Genomic DNA, 24,745 nt, shown 5'->3' with positions numbered 1-24,745 from the left:
ATCATTAGTTGTGAGGGAAATGCAAATCAAAACCACAATGAGATATCACTTCACATGAAGATGGCTATAATAAAAAAGAGATAATAACAAAGTGTTGGTGAGTATGTGGGAGGTTGGAACTCTCACACACTGCTGGCAGGATTATAAACCAGTGCAGCCACTTTGGAAAATGGTCTAGCAGTTCCTCAAATGATTAAATGTAGAATCATCATATGACCCAGTAATTCCACTTCCAGGTATATAGCCAAGAGAAATAAAAAACATTTGTTGAGGCAAAGAGTTATACACAAACATTCATAGCAGCTTTATTCAGAATAGACAAAAAAGTGGAAAAAACTCAATTTCATTACCGGTGAATGGGTATATAAAATGTGGTCTATCCATACAGTGGAGTAGAATTTGACAATAAGAAGGAACATCCAAGCACTTGTGAGTCAAAAAAAGAAATAAAGGACCGAGTGCGGTCTTTATTTCCATAGGCTCACACCTGTAGTCTCAACACTCTGGAAGGCAGAGGCAGCAAACTGCTTGGCTGGGGAGTCCGAGACGAATCTGGGCAACATAGTGAGACCTCTTTCTATTAAAAAAAATACAAAAAAGTTAGCCAGACATGGTGGTGCCCACTTTTAGTTGCAACGACTTGGGAAGCTGAGGTGGGAGGATAGTTTGAGCCTGGGAGGTCAAGGTTGCAATGAGCCATGATCAGACCATTGCACTCCAACCTGGGCAACAGAGGGAGACCTTATCTTGAAAAACAGAAAGATAAATGAAGTATGGTATATGCTAAAACATGATTGAATCTTCAAAACAGGTTAAGAAGAAGGCCATCTCAGAGGACCACATAAGGTATGATTTCATTTATTGGTTGACTGTCAGTTTTGAGACCGTGTCTCACTCTGTCACCAGGCTGGAGTGCAGGGCCCAATGTTGACTCACTGTAGTCTCGACCTGCTGGGCCCAGGTGATTCTCCCTCACTCAGCCTCTAGAGTAGCTGGGACCACAGGCATGTACCACCATGCTCAGCTAATTTTGTTTTAAGTAGAGACGGATTTTCACCATGTTGGCCAGGCTGGTCTTGAACTCCTGAGCTCAAGCAATCTCTCTGTCTCGGCCTCCCAAAGTGCTGGAATTACACGCATGTGGCACCACGTGCGGCACTTTTTTTTTTTTTCTGAGACAGAGTTTCACTCTTGTTGCCCAGGCTAGAGTGCAATCCCACGATCTCGGCTCACCAAAACCTCTGCCTTCTGGGTTCAAGCGATTCTCCTGCCTCAGCCTCCCGAGTAGTTGGGATTACAGGCATGTGCCACCATGCCCAGCTAATTTTGTAATTTTAGTAGAGACGGGGTTTTCTCCATGTTGGTCAGGCTGGTCTCGAACTCCCAATCTCAGGTGATCTGCCCACCTTGGGCTCCCAAAGTGTTGGGATTAGAGGTGTGAGCCACCGCGCCTTTTTTTGTTGTTATTGTTAGACAGAGACTCCTTTTATCGCCCAGGCTCGAGTGCAGTGGCACAATCTCAGCTCACCACAACCTCTGCCTCCTGGGTTCAAGCAATTCTCCTGCCTCAGCCTCTGGAGTAGCTGGGATCATGGGTGCGCACCACCATGCCCAGCTAATTTTTGTATTTTTAGTAGAAACAGGGTTTCGCCATGTTGGCCAGGCTGGTCTTGAACTCCCCACCTCAGCCTCCCAAAGTGGTGGGATTACAGGTGTGAGCCACAGTGCCCGACCTTGGCATATTCTTAAAAATTAATTAATTAATTTTGTTTTTGAAGACAAGGTCTCACTCTGTCACCCAGGCTGGAGTGCAGTGGCGCTATCATAGCTCACTGCAGACTCAAATTCCTGGTCTCAAGCAGTTCTCCTGCCTCAGCCTTCTAAATAGCTGGGACTACAGATGTGGCCGCCATACCTGGCTAATTTTTTTTATTTTTGGTAGAGATGAGTTCTTGCTATGTTGGCCAGGCTTTTGTATTTTTAAAGAAGTCATAAATAGCATTATTACCTTGGTATATCATACTGGTCTTGTTGCTGTCACTTCACATTTAACTGGCTTTCCATCTTTCCTCCCTTCTCCCATAGTCTGGCTATACAGTGCATCCTTGAACTGTTAGCCCACAGGAGCAACATACTTATTCCATCCACATCCCTAACACCATGTATTCCCAAGGTCAAAGTTCTGGTCCACAACCCTTCCCTATTGCAAGCCCCATGCTTGCAAAGGAATGCAAAGTAAACCAGGCCTCCCAGGACAGCTAGCTCCAGTGAAATGATGATGGAAAGCAGAAGCTTGTTGGTTGTCACTTTTCTGGACCTTGAAGGGAGAATCTTTTGACTTTTGCACAAGTTTTCATTTGTGTTTCCCAGTGTACTCTTGGTACGCTCTCACTGGTCCTGTTGGTTCCCCAGCTCTTCTGACATTTCTGAGCCAATCTGGTCAGTCTCTTGGGTGGCCCGGCCCAGGCTTTCGGTGCCTTGGAGAAGCATTGCCCTTTGCGACTGTAGCCTATTCATATGCTCAATCTCTACAGCATATGTGCCATATTTCATGACTCCTTGGTCCCCAAGCATGACTGCAAAGATACACTTCTTGCCTCCAGGTGGAGTTGGGCAAGGTCCTTCTGTTAGTCTTGAAGCTTCGACATTATGGGGTTATGGAAAGATAGGGGTACATAATGTAATTCCTCCTCCACCTGTGCCAGCATTTTGTTTGCTTCCTGTTGCTTTTCTTTTTTTTTTTTTTTTTTTGAGACGGAGTCTCACTCTGTCGCTCAGGCTGGAGTGCAGTGGCCGGATCTCAGCTCACTGCAAGCTCCGCCTCCCGGGTTCACGCCATTCTCCTGCCTCAGCCTCCCGAGTAGCTGGGACTACAGGCGCCCGCCGCCTCGCCCGGCTAGTTTTTTGTATTTTTTAGTAGAGACGGGGTTTCACTGGGTTAGCCAGGATAGTCTCGATCTCCTGACCTCGTGATCCGCCCGTCTTGGCCTCCCAAAGTGCTGGGATTACAGGCTTGAGCCCTCGCGCCCGGCCTTCCTGTTGCTTTTCATCAAAATCTCTGATCAACTTCTCCTGGGTCCCTGCCATATCCAGCAGCCACTAGTACACCCCTCGGAGGCACATCTCATGCAGCTGCTCAAAATGCTCCGAGGAGGTGGTGGAGAGGGGCATGGCGCAGGCGGTGCTTGAGCAGCGCCCATCAAGATTCTGGGCGCTGGGCCCGCTCCTAGCTTGGCAGTCAGCAGCCCTGGCCTGTAACCATCACCACCACTGATGCCTGATTTCGTTGATGTGAAATATCCAGAACAGGCCACGCATGGTGGCTCATGCCTATAATCCCAGCACTTTAGGAGGCTTAGGTGGGCAAATCACTTGAGCACAGGAGTTCGAGACCAGCCTGGCAACATGGCAAAACCCATCTCTACAAAAAAAAAAAAAAAAATTTAAAGTACAAAAACTAGCTGGGTGTGGTGGTGAGCACTTGTGGTCTCAGCTGCTCAGGGGACTGAGGTAGGAGGATCGCTTGTGTGAGGAGTTCAATGTTGCAGTGAGCTATGATGGCACCATTGCACCCAGAAACCACTGTCTGGGTGACAGAATGAGACCCTGTCTCAAAGAAACAGAAAAACGAAAAGAAAAGAAATATCCAGAAAGTAAATCAGTGGTTGCCCAAGGCTGGGAGGTTTTTGGGACATGGAGAGTGACTACTAGTAAATATGAGATTTTGGGGGCCAGTGATGAAAATGTACTAACTGTGGTGATGGTTGCACAAATCTGAATATACTAACATTATTGACTTGCATACTTTAAGTGGACGAATTGCATGATATGTGAATTATATTTGAATAAAGCTGACCAAACCCTTTACCTAAATTTAAAAGGTACAATCAAGCACCATATTTTCAAGACTCCATACAGATTTGTCATGTGTTAGAGTGGGTCCCTCTGACGAGAAGGGAAATAACAGGAAGGCTTGGATACTGGAGCAAATATTAAAATGTGAGAGGCCCCTTTGCAGACCCATGATTGACACTTGAGTGAATGTGAGGTGAAAACCCTCAACGGTGGGGCAGGCACCTCTTTGGAGAAGTGTGGCTGTGACAGAGAGCTGAGAAGTGGGACAGCAGCCTGATGCAGCTGTGGGTGAGGAGAGGGACAGTTAGACATGGGGAGAGTAGACTAGGAGCATAGCTGGCTGCTGTTGGGAGCGATCTAGTAGAAGGGAGAATGGAGAGGTGGTGCTGGAGCTGCTGATATGATTGAGCGAGATGGTAGGAGGAGAGGGAAGAGGGCAAATTCTTTCAGTCAACAGGAAGGAATTGGGGCAGAGGAGAACTGCTGGGAGTTCTGTGGGCTTGGAGAGGGATGATGGGAGGAGAGAGAACAAATGAAATAGTTTCTTTGGAGAATGGAAAGGAAATCCTGGCCAGGCGCGGTGGCTCATGCCTGTAACTCCAGCACTTTGGGAGGCTGAGGTGGGTGGATCACCTGAGGCCAAGAGTTCAAGACCAGCCTGGCCAACGTGGTGAAAACCTGTCGTTACTGAAAACACAAAAATTAGCCGGGTGTGGTGACATGCACCTGTAGTCCCAGCTACTCAGGAGGCTGAGGCATGAGAATCACTTGAACCCAGAAGGCGGAGGTTGCAGTGAGCCAAGATTGCACCACTGCACTCCAGTGTGGGAGACAGAGAAAGACTCTGTCAAAAAAAAAAGGGAAATCCTGCATGCAGATAAAGATTAGGGTCATTGGACTTCGCTGAAATGTCCATTTGAAGCCTGTGTTGTAGAACGGTGGAGTGTGTGTTATGGAAGAGGGGCTCCGCATGGTAAAGCACGAGAGGAGCGTGGATAGTAAGGTGTGGGGTGCTGCAGAGGTCACAGACACTGGCCAGCATAGATTCAGGAGGGGACTATAGGACAGCAGAGCGAGTGCTGTAAGGGTCCCAGGACAGACAAGGTGATTTGGAGAAGAGAAAACACTGGGCAAAAGCAAAGGGGTGAAGGGAAGGTGGCTGGAACAAGCAGTTGGGTGCAGTCTGGGGACACACAGGGGACAACACTCGCAGACTCTAGACGGAAGAAAGGTGGCTCCCAGCAGGGCAGGAAAGTCCTGTTGGGCAGCAGCCTCACCACCCACCGCCACCCTAGGTACTTCCTGTCCCACAGCCTTCTTATCCCTAAGGATCCTGAAGGGAGGGCTGTGTGGGCACAAAGCTAATAATAAAAGGGCGTCCAAAGAGGAAGGGGTCCTGAGGCCACGCACAGATGGTGATTTCTGGTCTGACCCACCTTTACTCATCTTCAGGTGAGCCCAGTGGTGGTGTCCTGCCTGGAGTGCCTTCGGCACCCTGCCGGTGCTTCCTGCTTAGACACAGTGGGCTCATCAGGGATGTACCCATGAGCGTTTCGGTGGAGGAGGCCTGGATGGAGCTCAGCCATGTACAAGTCTCAGTACTGTGAGCTAGTAGGAAGACTAAACATAAAACTAAGAGATAATTCCCTGACGTTGGGTTAATTTCCTTACCATAAAAAGAAAGTATATTTTTGAGCTGGGCGCAGTGACTCACACGTGTAATCCCAGAATTTTGGGAGGCTGAGGCAGGCAGATCACTTGAGTCCAGGAGTTCAAGACCAGCCTGGCCAACACAGCAAAATCCCATTTCTATTAAAAATAGAAAAAATTAGCCAGGTGCAGTGGAGCACACCTATAACGCCAGCTACTCGGGAGGCGGAGGCATGAGAATCTCTTGAGGGGAAATTGCAGTGAGCTGAGATCGCACTGCGAAAAAGAAAAGTAAAAGTAAAAAAGAAAAGTAAAAGTAAAAGTAAAAAAGTAAAAGGAGTTCAAGACCAGCCTTGGTGATCTCAGTGGTCATCTCAGTGAGCTGAGTGAGCTCAGCGAGCTGAGATCGCACTGCTATACGCACAGCCTGGATGACAGCAATATTTTGTCTCAAAAAAAGAAAAGAAAAGAAAAGAAAAAGAAAAGTAAGAAAGATAATTTTGGCCGGGCGCGGTGGCTCAAGCCTGTAATCCCAGCACTTTGGGAGGCCAAGACAGGCGGATCACGAGGTCAGGAGATCGAGACCATCCTGGCTAACACGGTGAAACCCCGTCTCTACTAAAAAATACAAACAAACTAGCCGGGCGAGCTGGCGGGCGCCTGTAGTCCCAGCTACTCGGGAGGCTGAGGCAGGAGAATGGCGTGAACCCAGGAGGCGGAGCTTGCAGTGAGCTGAGATCTGGCCGCTGCACTGTAGCCTGGGTGACAGAGCGAGACTCTGTCTCAAAAAAAAAAAAAAAAAAAAAAAGAAAGATAATTTTGAAGAAGAAAAAGGGAAAAGAGGAGGAGAAGAAAGAGGGCTTGGTTTGGTGTGTGCTACAGCGGTGGTCCCTAGATCAGCAGCAAGGGCTTGCCCTGGAAACTTGTTAGAAATGCACATTCTCAGGCTTGACCCCAAACTTAATGAATCAGAAACTCCGTATTAACAAACTCCGAAGGTAGTTCTAATGCACGCTGGAGTTTGAGAACTACAGTTCTAAGGCAATTTCCACTTTTTTCCACCCTCATCTCCAAACACTTAGCCATGTTGCTGCTGGAGCCAGGCTGCAGGGTGCCAAGTAAAGGCTTAACTTAGAGTGAGAGGGGGGAAGTCCTGGTGTGCAGACCTGGTGAGGAGCTTCCTCACTCTCACTGCATGGAGACCAGCGTTGAAGCACCCAAAGCAGAGAGATCAGAACCATGGGAACACTGGAAGAATGTGACTCAGAGGGCCTTGGCCCTGCAGGGATGCGGTTATGAGAGCTGGTTTCCCTGCCCACCAGAAAGCACAGCAGCCACTGAAAGAGGTATACGACAACTTAAACTATTAGGAGCACTTGAAGAGATTCAAGTAGTATGAAAAAAAAAAAAAAAAAAGAAGAAAAAGAAAAGAAAGTAAAAAAGGAAAAAGAAAGAAACAACTTTCTGGAACTGAAAAACATTATTTTCAACAAGAGAATTAGTATACGTATTGAAAGAGAGAATAGTCACTGCTGAGACTCCAATTAGTGGCTTGGAAGAACAAACGGAAATAACATTTCAAAGCATGGAGCAAATAATATGAAGAGATGGAAATAACAAGGAAAATATGATTCTTGGAGAATAGATCCAGTAGTCCTAAAATTCAACTATATTAGTTCCAAAAGGGGGAAAAGGAATAGATGGAGGAGAGGCAATAAAGAATAGAAGAAAATTTTGCTGACCTGAAGAAATATCTGAGCTTAAAGACTGAAAGGAAACAGGAAGATACAACAAGAAAAGACATACACACAGGCATGAAACTCCCAAACTTCAAGGTTAAAGAAAAACATTTTCAAGTTTTTAGACAGAAAGAGCAAGTTATCTACAAAAGGAAACAAATCACATTGGTATAGGACTTTTCATCTGCAACACTGGAAGCTCAAAGTGGGAAAACTGAGATAAATAGATGACTACGTAGAAATCTTTCTTTTTCTTTCTTTTTTTTTTTTTGAGATGGAGTCTCGCTCTGTTGCCCAGGTTGGAGTGTGGTGGTGCAATCTCGGCTCACTGCAACCTTCGCCTCCTGGGTTCAAGTGATTCTCCTGCTTCAGCTTCCTGAGTAGCTGGGATTATAGGTGTGCGCCACCACTCCCGGCTAATTTTTTGTATTTTTAGTAGAGATAGGGTTTCACCATGTTGGTCAGGCTGGTCTCAAACTCCTGACTTTGTGATCCACCTGTCTCAGCCTCCCAAACTGCTGGGATTACAGGCGTGAGCCACTATGCTTGGCCAGGAATATTTTATTTATTTTTATTTTTTTGAGACTGAGTCTTGTTCTGTCGCCCAGGCTGGAGTGCAGTGGTGCAATCTTGGCTCACTGCAACCTCTGCCTCCCAGGTTTAAGTGATTATCCTGCCTCAGCCTCCCGAGTAGCTGGGACTATAAGCACCTGCCATGATGCCCGGCTAATTTTTGTATTTTTAGTAGCGATGGGATTTCACCATGTTGGCCAGGTTGGTCTCGAACTCCTGACCTCAAGTGATCCACCCACCTTGGCCTCCCAAAGTGCTGGGATTACAGGTGTGAGCCACCGCGCCCAGCCTTACACAGGAATCTCATACCCAGCTGAGAAAACTTTCACCTGTCAGGGCAAAATAAATCTTTTTGGAGATCCAAAGGATTCAGAGAGTATATCAATCTCATACCTCACCTGAAAGAATGGTTTGGTAACAGAACAGAGAAATCAAGACAGAGGAAGGTGAAGAGAAGAAAGAACAAGTAGTGAGCAACAAACTTAGAAAGAAAAATATTATACAGTTAAATGTTCATGGAGCTTGACATACATCTAACTATATCTACAACCAAAAGTACTATCCTATCTCAGAAAAACCTAGGAGTTGGAAGCAGAGTGAGAGAGGTAAGAAAAAGTATTCTAAATGTCTCTCTTATTGGTAGAAGTGCAGGACATGAAACATCTTAATGGAATACGTATTTGGCATATTTGCAAATAATCATAAAGAAATGTGTATTATTATTGCTGGGAAGGGAAAGTAACTAACAGAAGAATGGAAAAATATAGAACATCTAAAATAACAATGGGGTAGGGAAAATGAAATGAATAGCAACATGAGCTAAAAAGTTAAATCATGGGATGGGTAAAGAACATACAATAAGATAACAGAAATGAAATAAAAATGTACCATTCATTCCACTTGTGGAATCATAATTTATTCAAAAGAAGGCATAAAAAGAGGGAGAAAAGAGCCTGGGTGCGATGGCTCATGCCTGTAATCCCAGCACTTTGGGAGGCCGAGGCGGGTGGATCTTGAGGTCAGGAGTTCGAGACCAGCCTGACTGACACGGGGAAACCCCGTCTCTACTAAAAATACAAAAATTAGCCGGGCGTGGTGGTGTGTAGTCCTAGCTACTCAGGAGTCTGAGGCAGGAGAATGCAGCTTGAGCCAGGGCCCGAGGAGGTTGCAGTGAGCCAAGATCATGCCATTGCACTCCAGCCTGGGTGACAGAGCGAGACTCCGTCTCAAAATAATAAATAAATAAATAAATAAAAGTGACAAAATAGATCTATATTTATTGACATAAAAGGAGGGAGAATGTCGGCCCGAGGCCTTGATGGCTCAAGCCTGTAATCCAGCTTGCACTTTGGGAGAGCCGAGGCGGGTGAATCGAGGTCAGGAGGTCAGACCATCCTGGCTAACTGCAGTGAGCCCGTCTCTACTAAGAAATTACAAAAAACTAGCCGGAGGCCGAGCTGGCCGAGGCCTGTAGTTCAGCTACTCGGGAGGCTGAGGCGGAGAATGGCGTGACCCGGGAGGCCCGAGGAGCTTGCAGTGAGCTGAGATCCGGCCACTGCACTCCCAACCTGAAGCGACAGGCAGACTCGATCTCAAAAAAAAAAAAAAAAGATGTCTTATGCATACTGTTGAAATGTTAAAAAAAAAAAAAAAATACCCCATCTCTCTCTCTTAGGGACCCTGGTTTTTTTGGTCCTCAGCTCCCCTGACACTAATGTTCCCCCTTTTCTTTTTTTTTTTTTTTTTTTTGAGTGGAGGAGTCTCAGCTCAGCAAGCCAGGCTGGAGTGGTGGCGGTCCAGCTCACTGCAAGCTCCGCCTCCCGGGTCCATCATTCTCTCAGCCTCCCGAGTAGCTGGGACTGGGCGCCGCCACCGCCCGGCTAATTTTTTGTGTTTAGTAGAGGCGAGGTTTAGGCAAGTGTTAGCCAGGATGGTCTCGATCTCCTGATCTTGTGATCCGCCCGTCTCGGCCTCCCAAAGTGCTGGGATTACAGGCTTGAGCCACCGCGCCCGGCCATGTTCCCCCTTTTCTTACACAGATGTCTCCCCAGAGCCACATCAGGCAGGGAATCAGTGTAGGGAGGGCAGACCACACAGTCTGGTTTCTGAAACAGCTTTGAATAGAAGTATTCTGACCTTATGTCTCCTTCAGTCAGGACACTCCTAATATTAATGTCCCTATTATAGTTGTAGAAACTTGGGTTCACGAAATTAAAAGCTTTGCTTCAGGTCTGTACAAGGCATTCCTCTCCTGGGTCTGCTAAAGGAAAGGAGGCCTGCTACGTGTCCTCTCAAAATGTGCTAGGGGTTGCCAGGAGCAGAAGGATTAAAGGGGCTAGATAATTCAATGTGAGTTGGAGAAGAGGTGGAAGAAGCATTGGGGTCAGGTTTCTGGGAGATGGGGGTGGCATAGAGGAAGTAAGGCAGGGGGCACCCAAAATTCTCACCCATCCTACCACAAAGTCTTGCCTCTGCAGACATAACTCTACAAAAATCCAAGTGAGCCTTGAACAAATGATGAATGAATGAATGAATGAATGAATGAAAAGGGAGACAGAGTTTATTGCTGTATTGGAAGGAATACGAAATCAAGAACGAGACCCTTTTCAAACCTGGGTGGCCCCAGTTCCTCTGAGTTCCCCCACATTCGTCAAATCCATAAGGTCCCCCAAGTCTCCCCAAGACAGTCATGGGGTAGGAGGGTATCCTGTACCCAGCCCATGGGGATAGGGACTGAAGAGTCACCCCTCTCACCCCCATGCTGAGGTCTGTGCTCAGCTACCCACAAGTCTGCAGATCTCAGTCCTTGCACATTCCCTGGTGGGGTCTTGTGTGCAGGTTGCTTTGACTCAGAGCCAACTTTGGGAATGCAGACAGGAGTCCTGGTCCCAGGTTTTGCAGGCAGAAAACTTGGTGGTGTCATCTGCCCTGACCTCTAGGTATGGCAGGACCAAGATCGAGGTGTCACCAGCCCCCAGAAGGTTGTCTGAGCCAGAGAAGAATAAGTTGTGAATGAGGTCATTCCTGGTGACCCAACCCATGCATCCAAGACGTTAGAGTCTATCACCCCCAAGCCAGGCCCTGGTGCCTGACTGTGACTGGTGAGTTGGGGAACAAGGAGGGACTGGCTGTAGGGCTGTGTGTCCTCACGGATGGGGAGCTGGGTGAGGGTTGTGGTCTCTTACCTGGGGTAAGGGGCAGTGCTGCCGTGCGTACCACTCCTGGCAGTACAGGCTGACCTGGATTCCCTGGCCCAGAAACAGCATGGTCCACATCAGCACGTTCCATGCCGGGCCGGTGTGCTGGTCATGCATCATGAAGTTCAACATTCCTGGTGCAGGAGGAAAGGTTGTCACTCCAGCTCCAGGAGTTCCTTGTCTCCCTGGCTTCCCTCCCATTCCAGGGTATTGGGAAGAGATGGAACAAGAAGACCCCATTGGAGAAGATCTTGAACCCAGGTGCAGAAATTTGTAGAGGTCTAAAGTGGCTCATGTAAAACCAGGATTCTTCAGTTTGCACTTTAATATCCTGAATCTCATACTGAGCCTCTCAACCTCATCCCAGTTTTCTCCTCTTTGTCTTCCTCGATGAGTGATCTATTCAAGTGCTTTTCTCCAACCAGAGACCTCCTGCCACATGCCCCAGGATACAGCTTGGCTCCTCCCAATGCTGCCTCCCTCCCTGCTTTCCAAGTGACCCCCTCCCCCACTCCACCTCTCAGTCCCAGCAGCCTCGCCTTCAGTCCTGGGGGGGAGGCCTCCCACCATCAGTCTGGGATCTCCAGGAGCAGGACCCAGACCTCCCTCTGGATGGCTCCCCTCCAGTGGCAGAGAGGCCAGCTCACCTCCAATAACAAGGAAGAGTATCAGCATGACGGGATAGAAGAACCCCAGGACGAAGCAGAAGATATATTCATGGGCCACTGCGGAGACCAGGAACACACCCAGCATGGCTACCCCTCGGGCCTGGGCACCAAGGAGCTGGCAGGGTAAGGAAAGGAGTGAAGAGTGAGTCTCCCTGAGCTCCTCCATAAAGAGCCCCCACCTTAAGGAAGCCAGGGAGAGTGTGGTACAGTGGAGAGAATATGGGATCTGAGGTCAGAAGGGGTGACATCAATCTTATTTAAGAGCGTGCTGGCTGGGCACGGTCGCTCATGTCTGTAATCCCAGCACTTTGGGAGGCCGAGGCGGGCAGATTATGAGGTCGGGAGTTCAAGACCAGCCTGGCCAATATGGTGAAACCTCGTCTCTACTAAAAATACAAAAATTAGCTGGGTGTGGTGGCATTCGCCTGTAGTCCCAACTACTTGAAAGGCTGAGGCAGCAGAATCGCTTGAACCCAGGAGGCAGAGGTTGCAGTAACCCAAGATCACACCACTGCACTCCAGCCTGGGAGACAGGGCGAGACTCCATCTCAAAAAAAAAAAAAAAAAAAAAAGGAGCATGCTACTATCCCATTGGGACTTAGGTGCCATTTCAAAATGAGAATATAATAATACTTACTTCTCAGGGTTACTGTGCTGATTAAATGTATGTAAAAACCCCTGGTAGCTGAAAATAGATATGTGCATGTTCCTTAGAAGGCTAAGGTGGGAAACGATGTCCTGTGGAGAGGGTGGAATTAAGGATAAAGATGGAAGAAAGCTAAGATTGCAAGGACTTTCTACCCATTGGGTTGGGTAAAATGAGAAAATGAGGGCAGATGAAATCAAAAGGGCCTTTAGGCCTGGAAAAGGTGAGTGGTGTAGATGCCACACTGTAGCAGGAGGAAAGGAGAGGGAAGGAAGGAGAGCCCTCATTAAATGTGGGAGCTGAAGGGGTCTGCAGGGCCCATACCCACAGCCCATCCTGATACACGTAGCTGTACAGCCAGTCATGGACCACCACGTTCCAAGTGCGGTAGTAGTTGGAGAAGGACGTTGAGTTCCACCAGTCCTGGAGAAAGTGGGGTCAAGGTCGGGGAAAGGAGGTAAGCAAGCATCTGGGTTCCGGCTCCTCCCCACTGCTCCCTTTGCCTGCACCCTATCCCAGTGTTCCAGAAGGGCTGGCTCCTGGCACAACAGGGACAGCAGACACCCTCCCAGCTCCCTCCTCAGGACATGGAGGCCCTGTCCTCCCTCCTACTCCCTCTCTCAGGAGAAGATTCTGTAGTACCATGCACACAAAAGCAGTTAGCCCTGGCTTGTCAGGAGATGGAAAGGTGGCATTATAACCACATCTAGGGGACTGCATTTCTTATTATGGGAGGTGAACAGCATGGCTGAAGTGACATCCAACCTGGCCACCATCTTCCCCAGATCCCTCCCTAACCCTCCCTGCCTCCAGCTTCCAACTGGCCTAGGTCCAGGCCCCACCCGGTAGAACATTCTGTCTCCAAATCGTAGCATCTCGGCAAAGGCGTTGAGCCAGCAATGGAGGAAGGCAAAGAAGATGAGTAGCAGCATGAAGATTCCTGGTGGATGGCGACAAGAGGCTGCAGGTCAGGCTGGCCCACATGGATCCGCAGGCAGCCCTGCTCTGAGCTCTGAGGAGCCCCTGCCCAGAAACCAGGGCCCCAACTCTTACCATTCATTTATTGGTAATTCACAAATTTATGCATTCCTTTTTTTTTTTTTTTTTTTTTGAGACAGGCTGGATTGCAATGGTGTGATCATAGCTCACTGCAGCCTCAAACTCCTGGACTCAAGCGATCCTCCCACCTCAGCCTCCAAAGTAGCTGGAACTACAGACGTGAGCCACCATTCTCAGCTAATTTTTATTTTTAATTTTAATTTTTTTTTTTTTTTTGAGACAGAGTCTCCCTCTCTCTCCCAGTCTGGAGTGCAGTGGTGAGATCTTGGCTCACTGCAAGCTCCGCCTCCCGGGTTCACGCCATTCTCCTGCCTCAGCCTCCTGAGTAGCTGGGACTACAGGCGCCTGCCACTACGCCCAGCTAATTTTTTTGTATTTTTAGTAGAGACGGGGTTTCACCGTGTTAGCCAGGATGGTCTCAATCTCTTGACCTCATGATCCACCTCCCTCGGCCTCCCGAAGTGCTGGCATTACAGGCGTCAGCCACCGCACCCAGCTGTTTTTAAATTTTTTGTAGAGATGAGATCTCACTATATTGTCCAGTTTAGTCTTGAACTCCTGGCCTCAAGCGGTCCTCCTTCTTTGGTCTCCCAAAGTATTGGGATTACAGGTGGTGAGCCACTGTGCCTGGCCTCATGCATTCATTTATTCATCCATTTGTTCATGTACATTTACTTGGCATCTACTTCGTGCCAGATGTTGGAGATGGAGATGAATCTCAAAGGGCCATTGGGAGTTCATAGAGTGATTGAAGTGAGACACACACAGACACAGAGACAGAAAGACGTGTCCAACCATATGCCAGGGCAAATGTAATGGGAGCTAAGTACGGTGGCACTGATGTGCCTGGGAGTACAGAGAAACAGGTGGGTCATGGTAATTGGTGGCTACAAAAGGAAGGTTTCCCAGAGGAGGGGGCATCTCAGCCATGGGCCTCCAAGAAGCAACTAGATTCCATGGCTGAACGTGGGGAAAGGGTATCTCAAGCTGAGTGGCCAGTATGGGCAAAGGCCTGGAGGCATGGAAGTACATATCTTTCAGGGCTTGTGGTAGGATGAGAAGATAGGCTGGGGCTGCGTGGGAAGGAGTCTTGGATGCCACATCAAGGGTTCAAATCTGATCCGAAAGTGCCAGCATTGACTTATCACTAGAATTTTTGAAGGAGGGTAGGGAATGATTAGTTGTAGTAGGAAAGTTCGCCTGGGCAGCAGTGTCAGGGGTAGATGGGAGAGGAAAGATCTGGGTGCCAGGGAGATGGGTAGGAAGCTGATGTGGAGGGGGAGTGATGGTCTGAACCGAGACCATGGCAGTGGGCCCTGATAGGAGGTGACAGATGTGAGGGGAGACTCAGAAGGAGAGCGTGTTGAAACAGAGGGAAGGTAACTAGCAAGGCCTTCCCTGATTTGCCTTCCCCAGGGCACAGCTACTCCAGCCCTACCTTAGTTGGCTCACCTGGCAACGTGGCATGCAGGATAGAGAGCACCAGGGCACGGGTGCTGAAGGGCTCTCGGCTCATGTTGGCAAAGACAGGAACACAGAGTCGGCCCAGGATGAAGCAGGCATAGAGCACACAGCCCAGGGCCTGGAGGGGGCGTAGGAACACATAACTGGAGAGGGACGCTGGCAGCTGCTGGTGGCATTGGGTCTCTGGCCCAGCACTGGCCTTCTCTTCCCTTGGCACCACCCTCCCACTGCCTCCCCAGACCTCCCAGAAATGTCCCCTCTCCACCACCATGAGTCACAGGTCCACCCTTCTACCCTATCTTCTCACCTGAGCAAAGTTCTTGGCCACATAATTCCACCTGATATAGGGCGTCCTGCAGCGGCAATTGGGACAATATGTTTCTCATTCTTTCATGTTGTTCCCTGCTCAGCCTAGGCACAGGTTTTGGGGCCCTCTCTCCGCAGTTCCCTTAATTGCTCAGGCCTGGGAGGATTATCTAGGGTGGTGGGGTCTAGGATACTTTGAACTTTCCATAACAGAGTGACAAGAGGGTTTTAAGCATGGACGTCAACAAGGGTGTGTAGGATGGGTAGGATTTTCAGAACTAAAATCAGGACAGTCCTGGGTAAACCAGGAAAGTGGGCTGCCCTAGTGTCATCATAGGCTGGGCAAGGAGACAGGGTAGTCTACCAGTCACCTATTTCCCATCTTTATTATTAGATGTTTCCTGAGAAAGTGGCCAGTGCCTGAGGTGAGCCTGAGGACCTCAGGGAGGGGAGAGTAGAAGGATAAGGTTCCTGTGGGCCTGGGCATGTGGGGAAGGGGTGCAGGGTCTTACCTGGGGTAAGTCTCCCTGTAGATGAGTGTTGGGCAGAAGAGGAAGTAGAGGTAGCTGGAGAAACTGGGGACCTGGATCCCCTCACCTGGGGAGGAATGAGAGAGGTGGATTAGTAAGGGGAAGGGCAGAGGGCAGAGGTGAGGGGGCTGCTGGGGAAGGGTAGTGGGACTGGTGAGTGGAGAAATGGATAGGGTGGGGGTGGGGGATAAGCAAGGAGCTGGATGTAGGACCTAGATGCAGGCTGGGGGAGCTAAGCTGGGCAGGAGTGGAACTGGCTCTTTAACACCATCTCTTCTGTTTTCATTTCAGGCACCCTATCTTCCAGTGCAGGGCCTGCTGTGGCCAGAGCTTCATTTGGTACCTACACGTTCGACAACCCATTCTCCTTCCCCTTCTGTCTGGACTTCCTAATACAGGTACATCTTGTTTTACTGCACTTCCCAGATATTGCCTCTTTTACAAATTGAAAGTTTGTGGCAAGCCTGCAAGAGACAAGCCTATCAGTGCCACTTTTTCCAGCGGCAAGTGCTCACTTCATGCCACTGTGTCACATTTTGGCAATTCCTGAAATATTTATAACTTTCTTCTTTTTATTATATGTGGTATGGTGCACAGGCATAGAACACACAGCCCAGGGCCTGGAGGGGGCATGGGGACACCTAACTGGAGAGGGACACTGGCAGCTGCCGGTGGCATTGGACCTCTGGCCCAGCACTGGCCTCCTCTTCCCTTGGCACCACCCTTCCACTGCCTCCCCAGGCCTCCCAGAAATGTCCCCTCTCCACCACCATGAGTCACAGGTCTACCCTTCTACCCCATCTTCTCACCTGAGCAAAAATCACTGTGATCAGTGATTTTTAATGTTACTATTGTAATTGTTTTAGGGCATCATGAAACACACTTAAATAAGAGAGCAAACTTAACTGACAAATTCTGTGTGTGTTCTGACTACTGCACTGACCGGCCATTCTCCCATCTCTTCTGTTCTCCTCGAGCCTTCCTATTCTCTGAGATACAACAATATTGAAGTTAGGGGCCAGGCTCAGTGACTCACTCCTGTAATCCCAACACTTTGGGAGGCCAAGGCAGGAGGATTGCTTAAGCCCAGGAGTTCAAGACCAGCCTGGGCAACATAGCAAGACCCTGTCTCTAAAAAAAAAAAAAAAAAAAAAAAAAAAAAAAAAAAAAAAAAATTGGCTGGGCATGGTGGCTCATGCCTGTAATCCCAGAACTTTGGGAGGCTGAGATGGGTGGATCACTGGATGTCAGGAGTTCGAGACCACCCTGGCCAACATGATGAAACCCTGTCTCTACTAAAAATACAAAAAAATTAGCTGGGTGTGTTGATGCACACCTATAATCCCAGCTACTCAGGAAGCTGAGGCAGGAGAATCGCTTGAACCCAGAAGGTGGAGGCTGCAGTGAGCCAAGACTGCGCCATTGCACTCCAGCCTGGGAAACAAGGCAAGATTCCATCTCAAAAAAAAAAAAAAAAAAAAAAAAATTGAAATTGAAATTAGGCCAATTAATAACCTTGAAATGGTCTTTAAGTGTTCAAGTGAGTGAAAGAAAGAGTTGCATGTCTCTCACTTTTTTTTTGTTTTTTTTGAGACTTGATCTCACTCTGTTGCCCAGGCTGGAGTACAGTGACACAGTCATGGCTCACTGCAGCCTCCGCCTCCCGGACTCAAGTAATCTTCCCACCTCAGCTTTCCACACAGCTGGGACCACAGGCATTAGCCACCGCACCTGGCTAATTTTTAAAAGTTTTTTGAAGTGAGACCCCATCTCACTATGTTGCTCAAGCTGGTCTTGAACTCCTGGGCTCAAACAATCCTCCCATCTCAGTGTCCCAGAGTGCTGGGATTACCAGTGTGAGCCACTGTGCTCAGCCTGCACCTGGTGACTTTAAGGGCTCTTGTTAAGGGCTAATGCAGCTGGTGATTTAAGTTGGAGCCAGTGCCAAGTTGTCATTCCAAAAATTCTAGGGCCCTTAAGAATGATGCTAAATATACACTGAATGTGCTCTATAAATGGAACAACAAAGCCTGGGTGACAGGCTGGGCCTGGAAATAGGAAATAGGAAAGTGCCAGAAGTCCTGGGTAACAAGAGGTGCCATCTGTCAGAGGCAGGAGCTGAGAACGCCTATCGATGAAAGCCCACAGAGCCCAGCTGGAGGCCGGGGCTGTGCCTGGTGGGCAACCTGGGCTTAGGAAGGCAGGGATTTTATCAGGATCCTGCACCTGCTGGCTTCGTTCAGTCAGTCAAGAGGACTGAGTTCACAACCGGGCCTCACCTCTTCTGGCACAAAGGGTCCCAGGCACAGCCTCTCTCAGGAAGGAGTAGCTTTTCATCAGGAACCTAACCTGTGGCAGAGTGGAAGGGAGGCCAAGTTGCTGTGTGGCTTTAAGCAAATCGCTTAACCTCTCTGTGCTCTGGGTTACCTCTGAGAGGCAGGCAGAGTGTAAGATCTGTCTGGTCAGAGTCCATATTTTTTCTTTTTGTTTGATGGCTGTATAGCCTAACATATGCTGGGATGAATGAAGGTTGCTGGGATAAGAGGCCAGAGCGGAGTCTTCCGGTCAACCTCCTGTGATGGCGGTGTCACACTGTTTGCCTTCCAGCCTGCAGGTTCCCCAAATCCCTGGTAAGGGACTCCGCCCCTGGTAACTAGCTCCGCCTCTGCCAATGCAGTCTCTGCCCTCCCTCTCGTGGGCCCTGCCCCCTCTTTGGGGGACTCCCCTCTGCTGAGATGGCCCCGCCCACCCGTTCCTTCCTGTCCCCCAGCAGGGCTCAGCCCTCACCTGCTCGAAGACCAGGACACAACGGGAGGCCGGCGGGAGCTGATGCTCCACGGCCACGTGGACTGGCAGTGCGCAGAGCACCAGGGCGTGAGCAGCTAGCAGCGCGCAGCCCAGGCCCGCCCCCAGCGTCCAGGTACCCCTGGCCCCCGGCCTGGCCCACAACCGCAGGGCCTGGTACGGCGCCAGCAGGGTGGACAGAAACATGGGCACCCAGGTCACCAGCGCCAACGGCAGCTGTCCGAAGCTGAAGATCAGTAGGTCAAACTCCAGCAGCAGCCTTGGAGTGGGGAGGAGAGACAAAGTAGACAAGTGAAGTCCATTCTTGTCCCCTTCCTCTTCAGTCCGAGCTCCTGGAAGATGAACTGAGGTATCTTGATCAGGTTGTGAGCTCCCCATCTCTGGAGGTGTTCAAGACGGCACCTCTGTGGCACAGGGCGTTGCTCCAGGAGACTTAGTCATGGCATGAGTTTGATTCTAAATGACCTTGAGAGCCCTCTCTGGTTTCATGGCGTTGCTAAGGGCTCAGTACTCTATATACAACACATGTTAGGATATGAGGTAACTAGACTGACTGACTTAGTTTTGTTCCTTTGGAGCGTCTGTTGTAGGTTGGAGCTAATAGGATGCCGGTTGTTCAGTGTTTTGTTAGCCTAGGTTAAGAGTGTGTGGTTTGTTAAGGGGAAAAACAAAACAACTTAAGTGTCCATTAGTAAAGGACTAAGTGAACAAATCTGACACCTCCATACTCTGCAGTCCTTCAAACCAATGGACTAACATGAAAAGATGCCTAAAATAAATTGTTAGTGAGTAAAAGCAAATTACACAATAATAGGTACAGTTTCTTATTTATGTGAAACCTCCACAATGTACCTATCTTTGGTACTGAATGTCAATGCATGGAAAATGCTCTGGAGGGAAACTCAGAAACTGTTTTCTTTTTTAGAGACAGAGTTTTGCTCTGTCACCCAGGCTGGAGTGCAGTGGTGCAATCTCTGGTCACTGCAACCTCCGCCTCCCGGGTTGAAGTAATTATCCTGCCTCAGCCTCCTGAATAGCTGGGACTATAGGCTTGCACCACCACGACTGGCTAATTCGTGTGTGTGTGTGTGTGTGTGTGTGTGTGTGTGTGTATATATATATATATATATATTTTTTTTTTTTTTTTTCCCCAGTAGAGACAGGGTTTCATCATATTGGCCAGGATGGTCTTGAATTCCTGACCTCAAGTGATCCGCCTGCCTTGGCCTCCCAAATTGCTGGGATTACAGGCGTGAGCCACTGCGCCCAGTCAGAAACTGTTTAAAATCCTCCGAGAGCAGTGTGGGATTGAAGGAGGTGGTCAAGAAGGACCCCCTTTACAGGAAAACATGTATTTGAGCTTTTTACTGAGATTTTATCATTTTTAATTTTTTTAATTTGTTTTTTCTTATGCAAACCTAGCGGTAGATTTTACCCTTTTAATACTTACAGAACTAACAACAAAAATTTTACCAAAAGGCAATGCTGTTGCTGAACCTGTGGATCCTTGGTCCTGTTTTTGTTATTGCTTCCCAAGCCTGACATAGGGAGAGGGGCTGTGGCAGGCCAGGTTTCACTAACACAGGCCTCCATAACAACTGTTTCAGTACTGGCTGAGTGGTTAAGTTAAATATTAAAAGCCAGTGCCCTTAGACAAAGGCCGGAATGTAACAAAAGCCCACCAAGAGTTTTGCCTAGGCCTTTCCTGAACCTCAAAGCATGATTAAACAAGTTTTACTGGGGGTCTGAAGAAGCTCTTCAAACCTCCATGATTTAGCAGGAGACAAGAGAAGGGTAATCACCCCAGCACCTGGACCCATTTAGATTAAGTCAACTTACTGAGGCTCCAGAAGAAGGTCTTCAAGACTCAGACCTTAGTTATAGATTAAAAGAAGTTAATCACTTATGTCTTTAGATGAATGCACACTTACACGTAGACATATAGCTTAGAAGGTATATATGCTCTGGAAATTGCAATTTTTAGTTGGCCTAGTGATAATTTACAGGCCTTCTCCCTGTAACCAGTTATAGAAATAAAAACTCTCTTCCTCCCCAGTTCATCTGCATCTCGTTATTGGGCCACAAGAAATAGCAGCCCCAACCCTCAGTTTGGTCTGGGAATGGTGGGAGTCCTGAAAACATAGACCCCCAGGTTATACAGCTCTCTGAAGCTCATCCTCACAGTTGGGTGGGGTGCTCTGTGGGGGAAATGACCCACCCAGGCACTTGGGTACATGTCTGTCTTCCCCACAAGACTGGGAGTGCCTCACAAACAGGAGTGGGGTCTGCCCCCTCATTTCTCTGAACACTAGGACTGGTACTCGGGAGGTGCTCAATGGAGGTTACTTGAATAGAACTGACTGGGAAAGGAGTGTGTATGGGTGTGCATGTGTGCACACACACACATCTGCCTCAGGGCAAGGTGTCATTGAGAAGCATTTGAGAGTGACTGGCCCTGGGAGGACAGACCAAGGGCCAACCAAGGCTGGGGAAGGAAGGGATCCTAGAGAGTGTTTCGGGTGGGAAGGTTGTTGGGAGCAAAGTTGGTACATGTCCAATAACCAAAAGGGGGACCTGTGTCCACTTGCCCCAAGGGCAAGTGGGGCACTGAGGACCCAGAGGGTCTGATCAGATAGGTGTGCCTGTCCCAGGTGGGAAGGGGACCTACCTGCCCTCATCAATGAAGTCGATGGCCAGGGTGCTGATGATGAAGACACACAGGCCAGCGATGAACATGTGGTAGATGGTGCGGAAATGCTGCACCTCCATCAGCTCACTGGAGGGACAGGGGCCTGAAGGTCAGTGTGGGAGGGTCCTCAGGGTGGTGTGAACTAGCTCAGACACTGTACATATGAGGCATGGGGCCTAACGATCCAGAACTTCCAGCTAAAGGCCTTTCTTCCACAACCACGCCCAGGGCAAATAGGGGACCTGCACCTTAGAAACCCTTTCCAAGTCCTCCCCACAAACCACCTAGAGCCTGAGGATGAGAAATGAGGTACCGTGACCCCCAGCCAAAGCCCTTTCTTTTCCTCCCATTACTTGTCATCACCCGACTTACTCAAGCAGGGACTTGCGGATGATGAAAACTTTCTGTTTCCCCGGGGATGGCTCCTGGGTCCTGAATTGAGATGTTTGTTCAGGGTCAGGAAGAAGTCAGTGGGCAGAGGGCAGGGCCATGCAGAAGGTCAATACTTGGGAGCCAAGGGGAGTGGTAGGGAGAGGCCAGGGCTAGGGCCAGAGGGCAGGACCGGGTGGAAGGTCAGGGCCAGGGCAGAGTGAGGCCCAGTAGGTGGAGGCCAGTGTTAGGAAGACAAGATAAGTAGGGAAGAGGGAAGGCTGGAGTCGCAGTCCTGCCAAGGCTGGCAAGGGCACATCATGTGATAGCTCATGATCATTGCTACAGAGGAGCCTGCGCAGCTGCTCCCTAGACTCACCTACTCAAGGAATCTGGGGGAGGCAGGGGCGGAGGTTTGTCTTGAGATGGGTAGGATTGTATAGCCTCCCACATGGCCCGATCCAGCAGCTCCCTCAGTTGTCCCTGCACTTGCTCCAGCAATTGTGCCTTCACAGCCTGTGGGACAAAGCCAGGGCAGAGCCCACTGTCCCTCCAGTCAGCCATCCTTTCATTTACCAGACATTCACCGAGTTTCTACCTATGCCAGGCATAGTGCTTTAAAAAAAAACAAAAAAAAAACCTGGGGGGTCGGCAGGGATGGGGGATCAGTGGTCAGCAGTGGCAGCCCTGTGGGGGGAAGGGCAGGCATTGGTGGGGTGGTGATGGGTCTGCTGGTGGGGTAGGACCCCACAATGCTAAGTGCTGTGGTAAAAAGATGAACAAGCCATGATTCCTGCCCAGAGTTGATCTCCTTCTGGCTTCCCGGGGCATCAGTAAGGATCAGGGAGTGACAGCAGGAGCAAGGCTTCCCCTCCCTGGGTCTGAATTCCAGCCTGGTCACCTCTGATTGTCAGTCCTCACCCCTGTCCTCCAGCCACACTAGCAGGAAGACTCTATCTACTGGCTTTCAATGACCCTCGGGACCTGTGCTTCAAACCCCTACATCTTTACCCTTAATTCTAACCTGATCTTTGTACCAGGAACAAGTCATCAGGCTGGGCACCGTGGCTCACGCCTGTAATCCCAGCAATTTGGGAGGCCAAGGCAGGTGGATCACTTGAGGTCAGGAGTTCAAGACCAGCCTGGCCAATATGGTGAAACCCTGTCTCTACTAAATATACAAAAAAAAAAAAAAAAAAAAAAAATTTAGCCACACCTGGTGGCACTCATCTGTAGTCCCAGCTACTCACTTGAACCTGGGAGGCAGAGGTTGCAGTGAGCTGAGATTGTGCTGATGCACTCCAGCCTGAGCGACAGAGCAAGACTTTGACTCAAAACAAAAAACAAAAACCAAAACAAGTCATCTTTATCACCAAGCCTCACTCCTGCCTCCTGCGACCAAGCATCTGTCCACTTGACCTCTGACGCCCCTCACCTCCATGTGACGGGTCCATTTCACCAAGTCCGGGGCTCTGTGCGTCTCAGTGTTTCCTGGGAGGAGTGATCAAAGGCACAGTCAACAGGAGGAGTTGGGGTTCTGCAGACCCAGAGGCATCCTGTGTTCAGGAAATGCTTTGTGTGCTCAGCAGCCACCCTCACCCCAACCAGCCAATATCTAGTATCATGGGTGGGGCTACTAGAAGGGGAAGTTGCTGTTGCCAGTGGTGAGGCGGCCATAGGCAAGCAGGGGGCCTGGTGACATTACTGGGAACAGGGCACTCAGGGAATGGGAAGCTACTCCGTTCACCCTCTGGGGCTAAAGAGTCAGAAAGATAAGGCCAGGCCACAGCTCTGACGTAGCTCTTTTCTGTTCCATCTCCCAGCTGGGTGGCTCAGGGCTGAGGCCAGGGTCTGCCTTCCTTGGCCTCTCTGGACAGCAGGAAGGATTGGCATCAGGCAGTTGGAGCCTTCTCTCCATAGCGCATCTCTCCCCTCTTGCCCCACCACCCGCTGGTGCCTTCTGTGCCCCCTGAGGGCGAGGCCGGCTCACCATCTCTGCAGGGTTGGTGTTCCCGCTCCCCTCCCGGCCCTTCTGTCCTCTGCAGACGCAGACGGGCCCCGCCTGGCTCCATGGAGCGGTCTCCAGTGGGCAGCAGGCAGCCCTTGCCTGTGTTGCCTCCTTCCTTTGCAGCGTGGCCTGCCCTGCAGAACTCTTGTCCCACTCAGCTCAGGTGACAGCTCCAAAGACTAAAGTCCTTTCAGGAGGAGGGGGCCTCTAGGAGCCCGATAGGTTATCTGATCCGGAGGGCAGAGCTTCTCAGATTCAGGCCTCACTCTGCTGTCTGTTCCAGGGATGGCCACATCCCCCTAACACCCCAACCATCATCCAGATGCCCAGCTCCAAGGGTGCTATCCACCCCCTCCCCACACACACAGGAATAGTGGCTGGGTACGTCGCGGGGAGGGGAACTTTGCCTCTCAGAAGCTTGTCACCTAGCATGGCTGGCCTTCAGTCTCTCCCAGCAGGCTGAAGGTCAGGGAGGAGTCAGAAATGTCTTCATGTATCAGTGCGTTCAGCTCCCTTTCACCACAAGGTGTGTGACTGATGCATGTGGTAATATTCTGATGGGGTTAGCACCGTGCTACTCATGGAGCTGGGACCCCTCCAGGAAAGGCTGAGTGCCAGGGCCCCTGAACATCTGCGCTTCCTGACACCTGCTTGGGTGAGCATGTAGGCAGAAAGGAGGCTAAACAAACACGTATTAAGCACCTAAGGAATATCAGGTGTTGTCACATACGGAAGAACCGGATGCAAACCTCCCTCTGTCATTTACCAGCTCTATAATTTCAGGCAAGTGACTCCAAATTTCAAGCCACAGTGTCCTCCTCTGAAAAATGGGGGCAAAAATCCCTATATCACAAGCTTATTGTAAGCTCAAAATGAGGTAGTCCAGGTAAAATCACATGGTTCAGGGCCATGGGATGAGCTCATATATTAGTAATAATTTCCTTCTTTTTTTAGTAGGAAGTAACAGAAGGGTACGTGCTTTGAGAGTTCCTCTTTGCTGGGTTCCTGCTGGGATTAACTATTAATCCTTCCCCTCCCCTTATGTCCAAAGATCAATGTTAGAAACAAGGTCACAACTTCAGATTAAGGCCATGATCTCAGTGTCTCCCCTTCCCACTCCCAGCTCCTGGTGGGCAGCTCTGTGAAGCTTGATGGCTTGAAGCTTCTGCCTGGCTGTCACAGGAAGG

General features: G+C 49.5%; 1 protein-coding gene and 1 pseudogene across 2 annotated transcripts; both read right to left on the bottom strand.

Moving 5' to 3' along the window:
- SOAT2 (sterol O-acyltransferase 2) lies at positions 1–24,737 on the bottom strand. Of its 2 annotated transcripts, none has more exons than XM_031650496.1 (15): positions 23,541–24,737; positions 22,986–23,041; positions 21,930–22,066; positions 21,554–21,613; positions 21,161–21,268; positions 18,475–18,751; positions 17,967–18,036; positions 15,670–15,754; positions 15,159–15,204; positions 14,840–14,969; positions 13,171–13,268; positions 12,653–12,751; positions 11,662–11,797; positions 11,003–11,148; positions 1–577 (listed from the first exon to the last, which is right to left on the bottom strand). In XM_031650496.1, the coding sequence occupies exons 1-15, from the start codon at positions 23,620–23,622 to the stop codon at positions 482–484; spliced, it is 1,626 nt and encodes a 541-aa protein (XP_031506356.1). In that variant the 5' UTR covers positions 23,623–24,737; the 3' UTR covers positions 1–481. The 2 variants fall into 2 exon arrangements, with proteins under 2 accessions (XP_031506356.1, XP_003906493.1); XM_003906444.5 differs by lacking the exon at positions 1–577 and adding an exon at positions 9,749–10,803.
- LOC101013369 lies at positions 1,900–2,724 on the bottom strand (annotated as a pseudogene).
- Positions 24,738–24,745: the final 8 nt, after the last annotated feature.

This window comes from Papio anubis, chromosome 9 (genome assembly GCF_008728515.1).
Source record: "Papio anubis isolate 15944 chromosome 9, Panubis1.0, whole genome shotgun sequence".
Lineage (NCBI taxonomy): Eukaryota > Metazoa > Chordata > Mammalia > Primates > Cercopithecidae > Papio > Papio anubis.
Note: the sequence above shows the minus strand (reverse complement) of the source record. Positions and strands in the feature narration are given on the sequence as shown.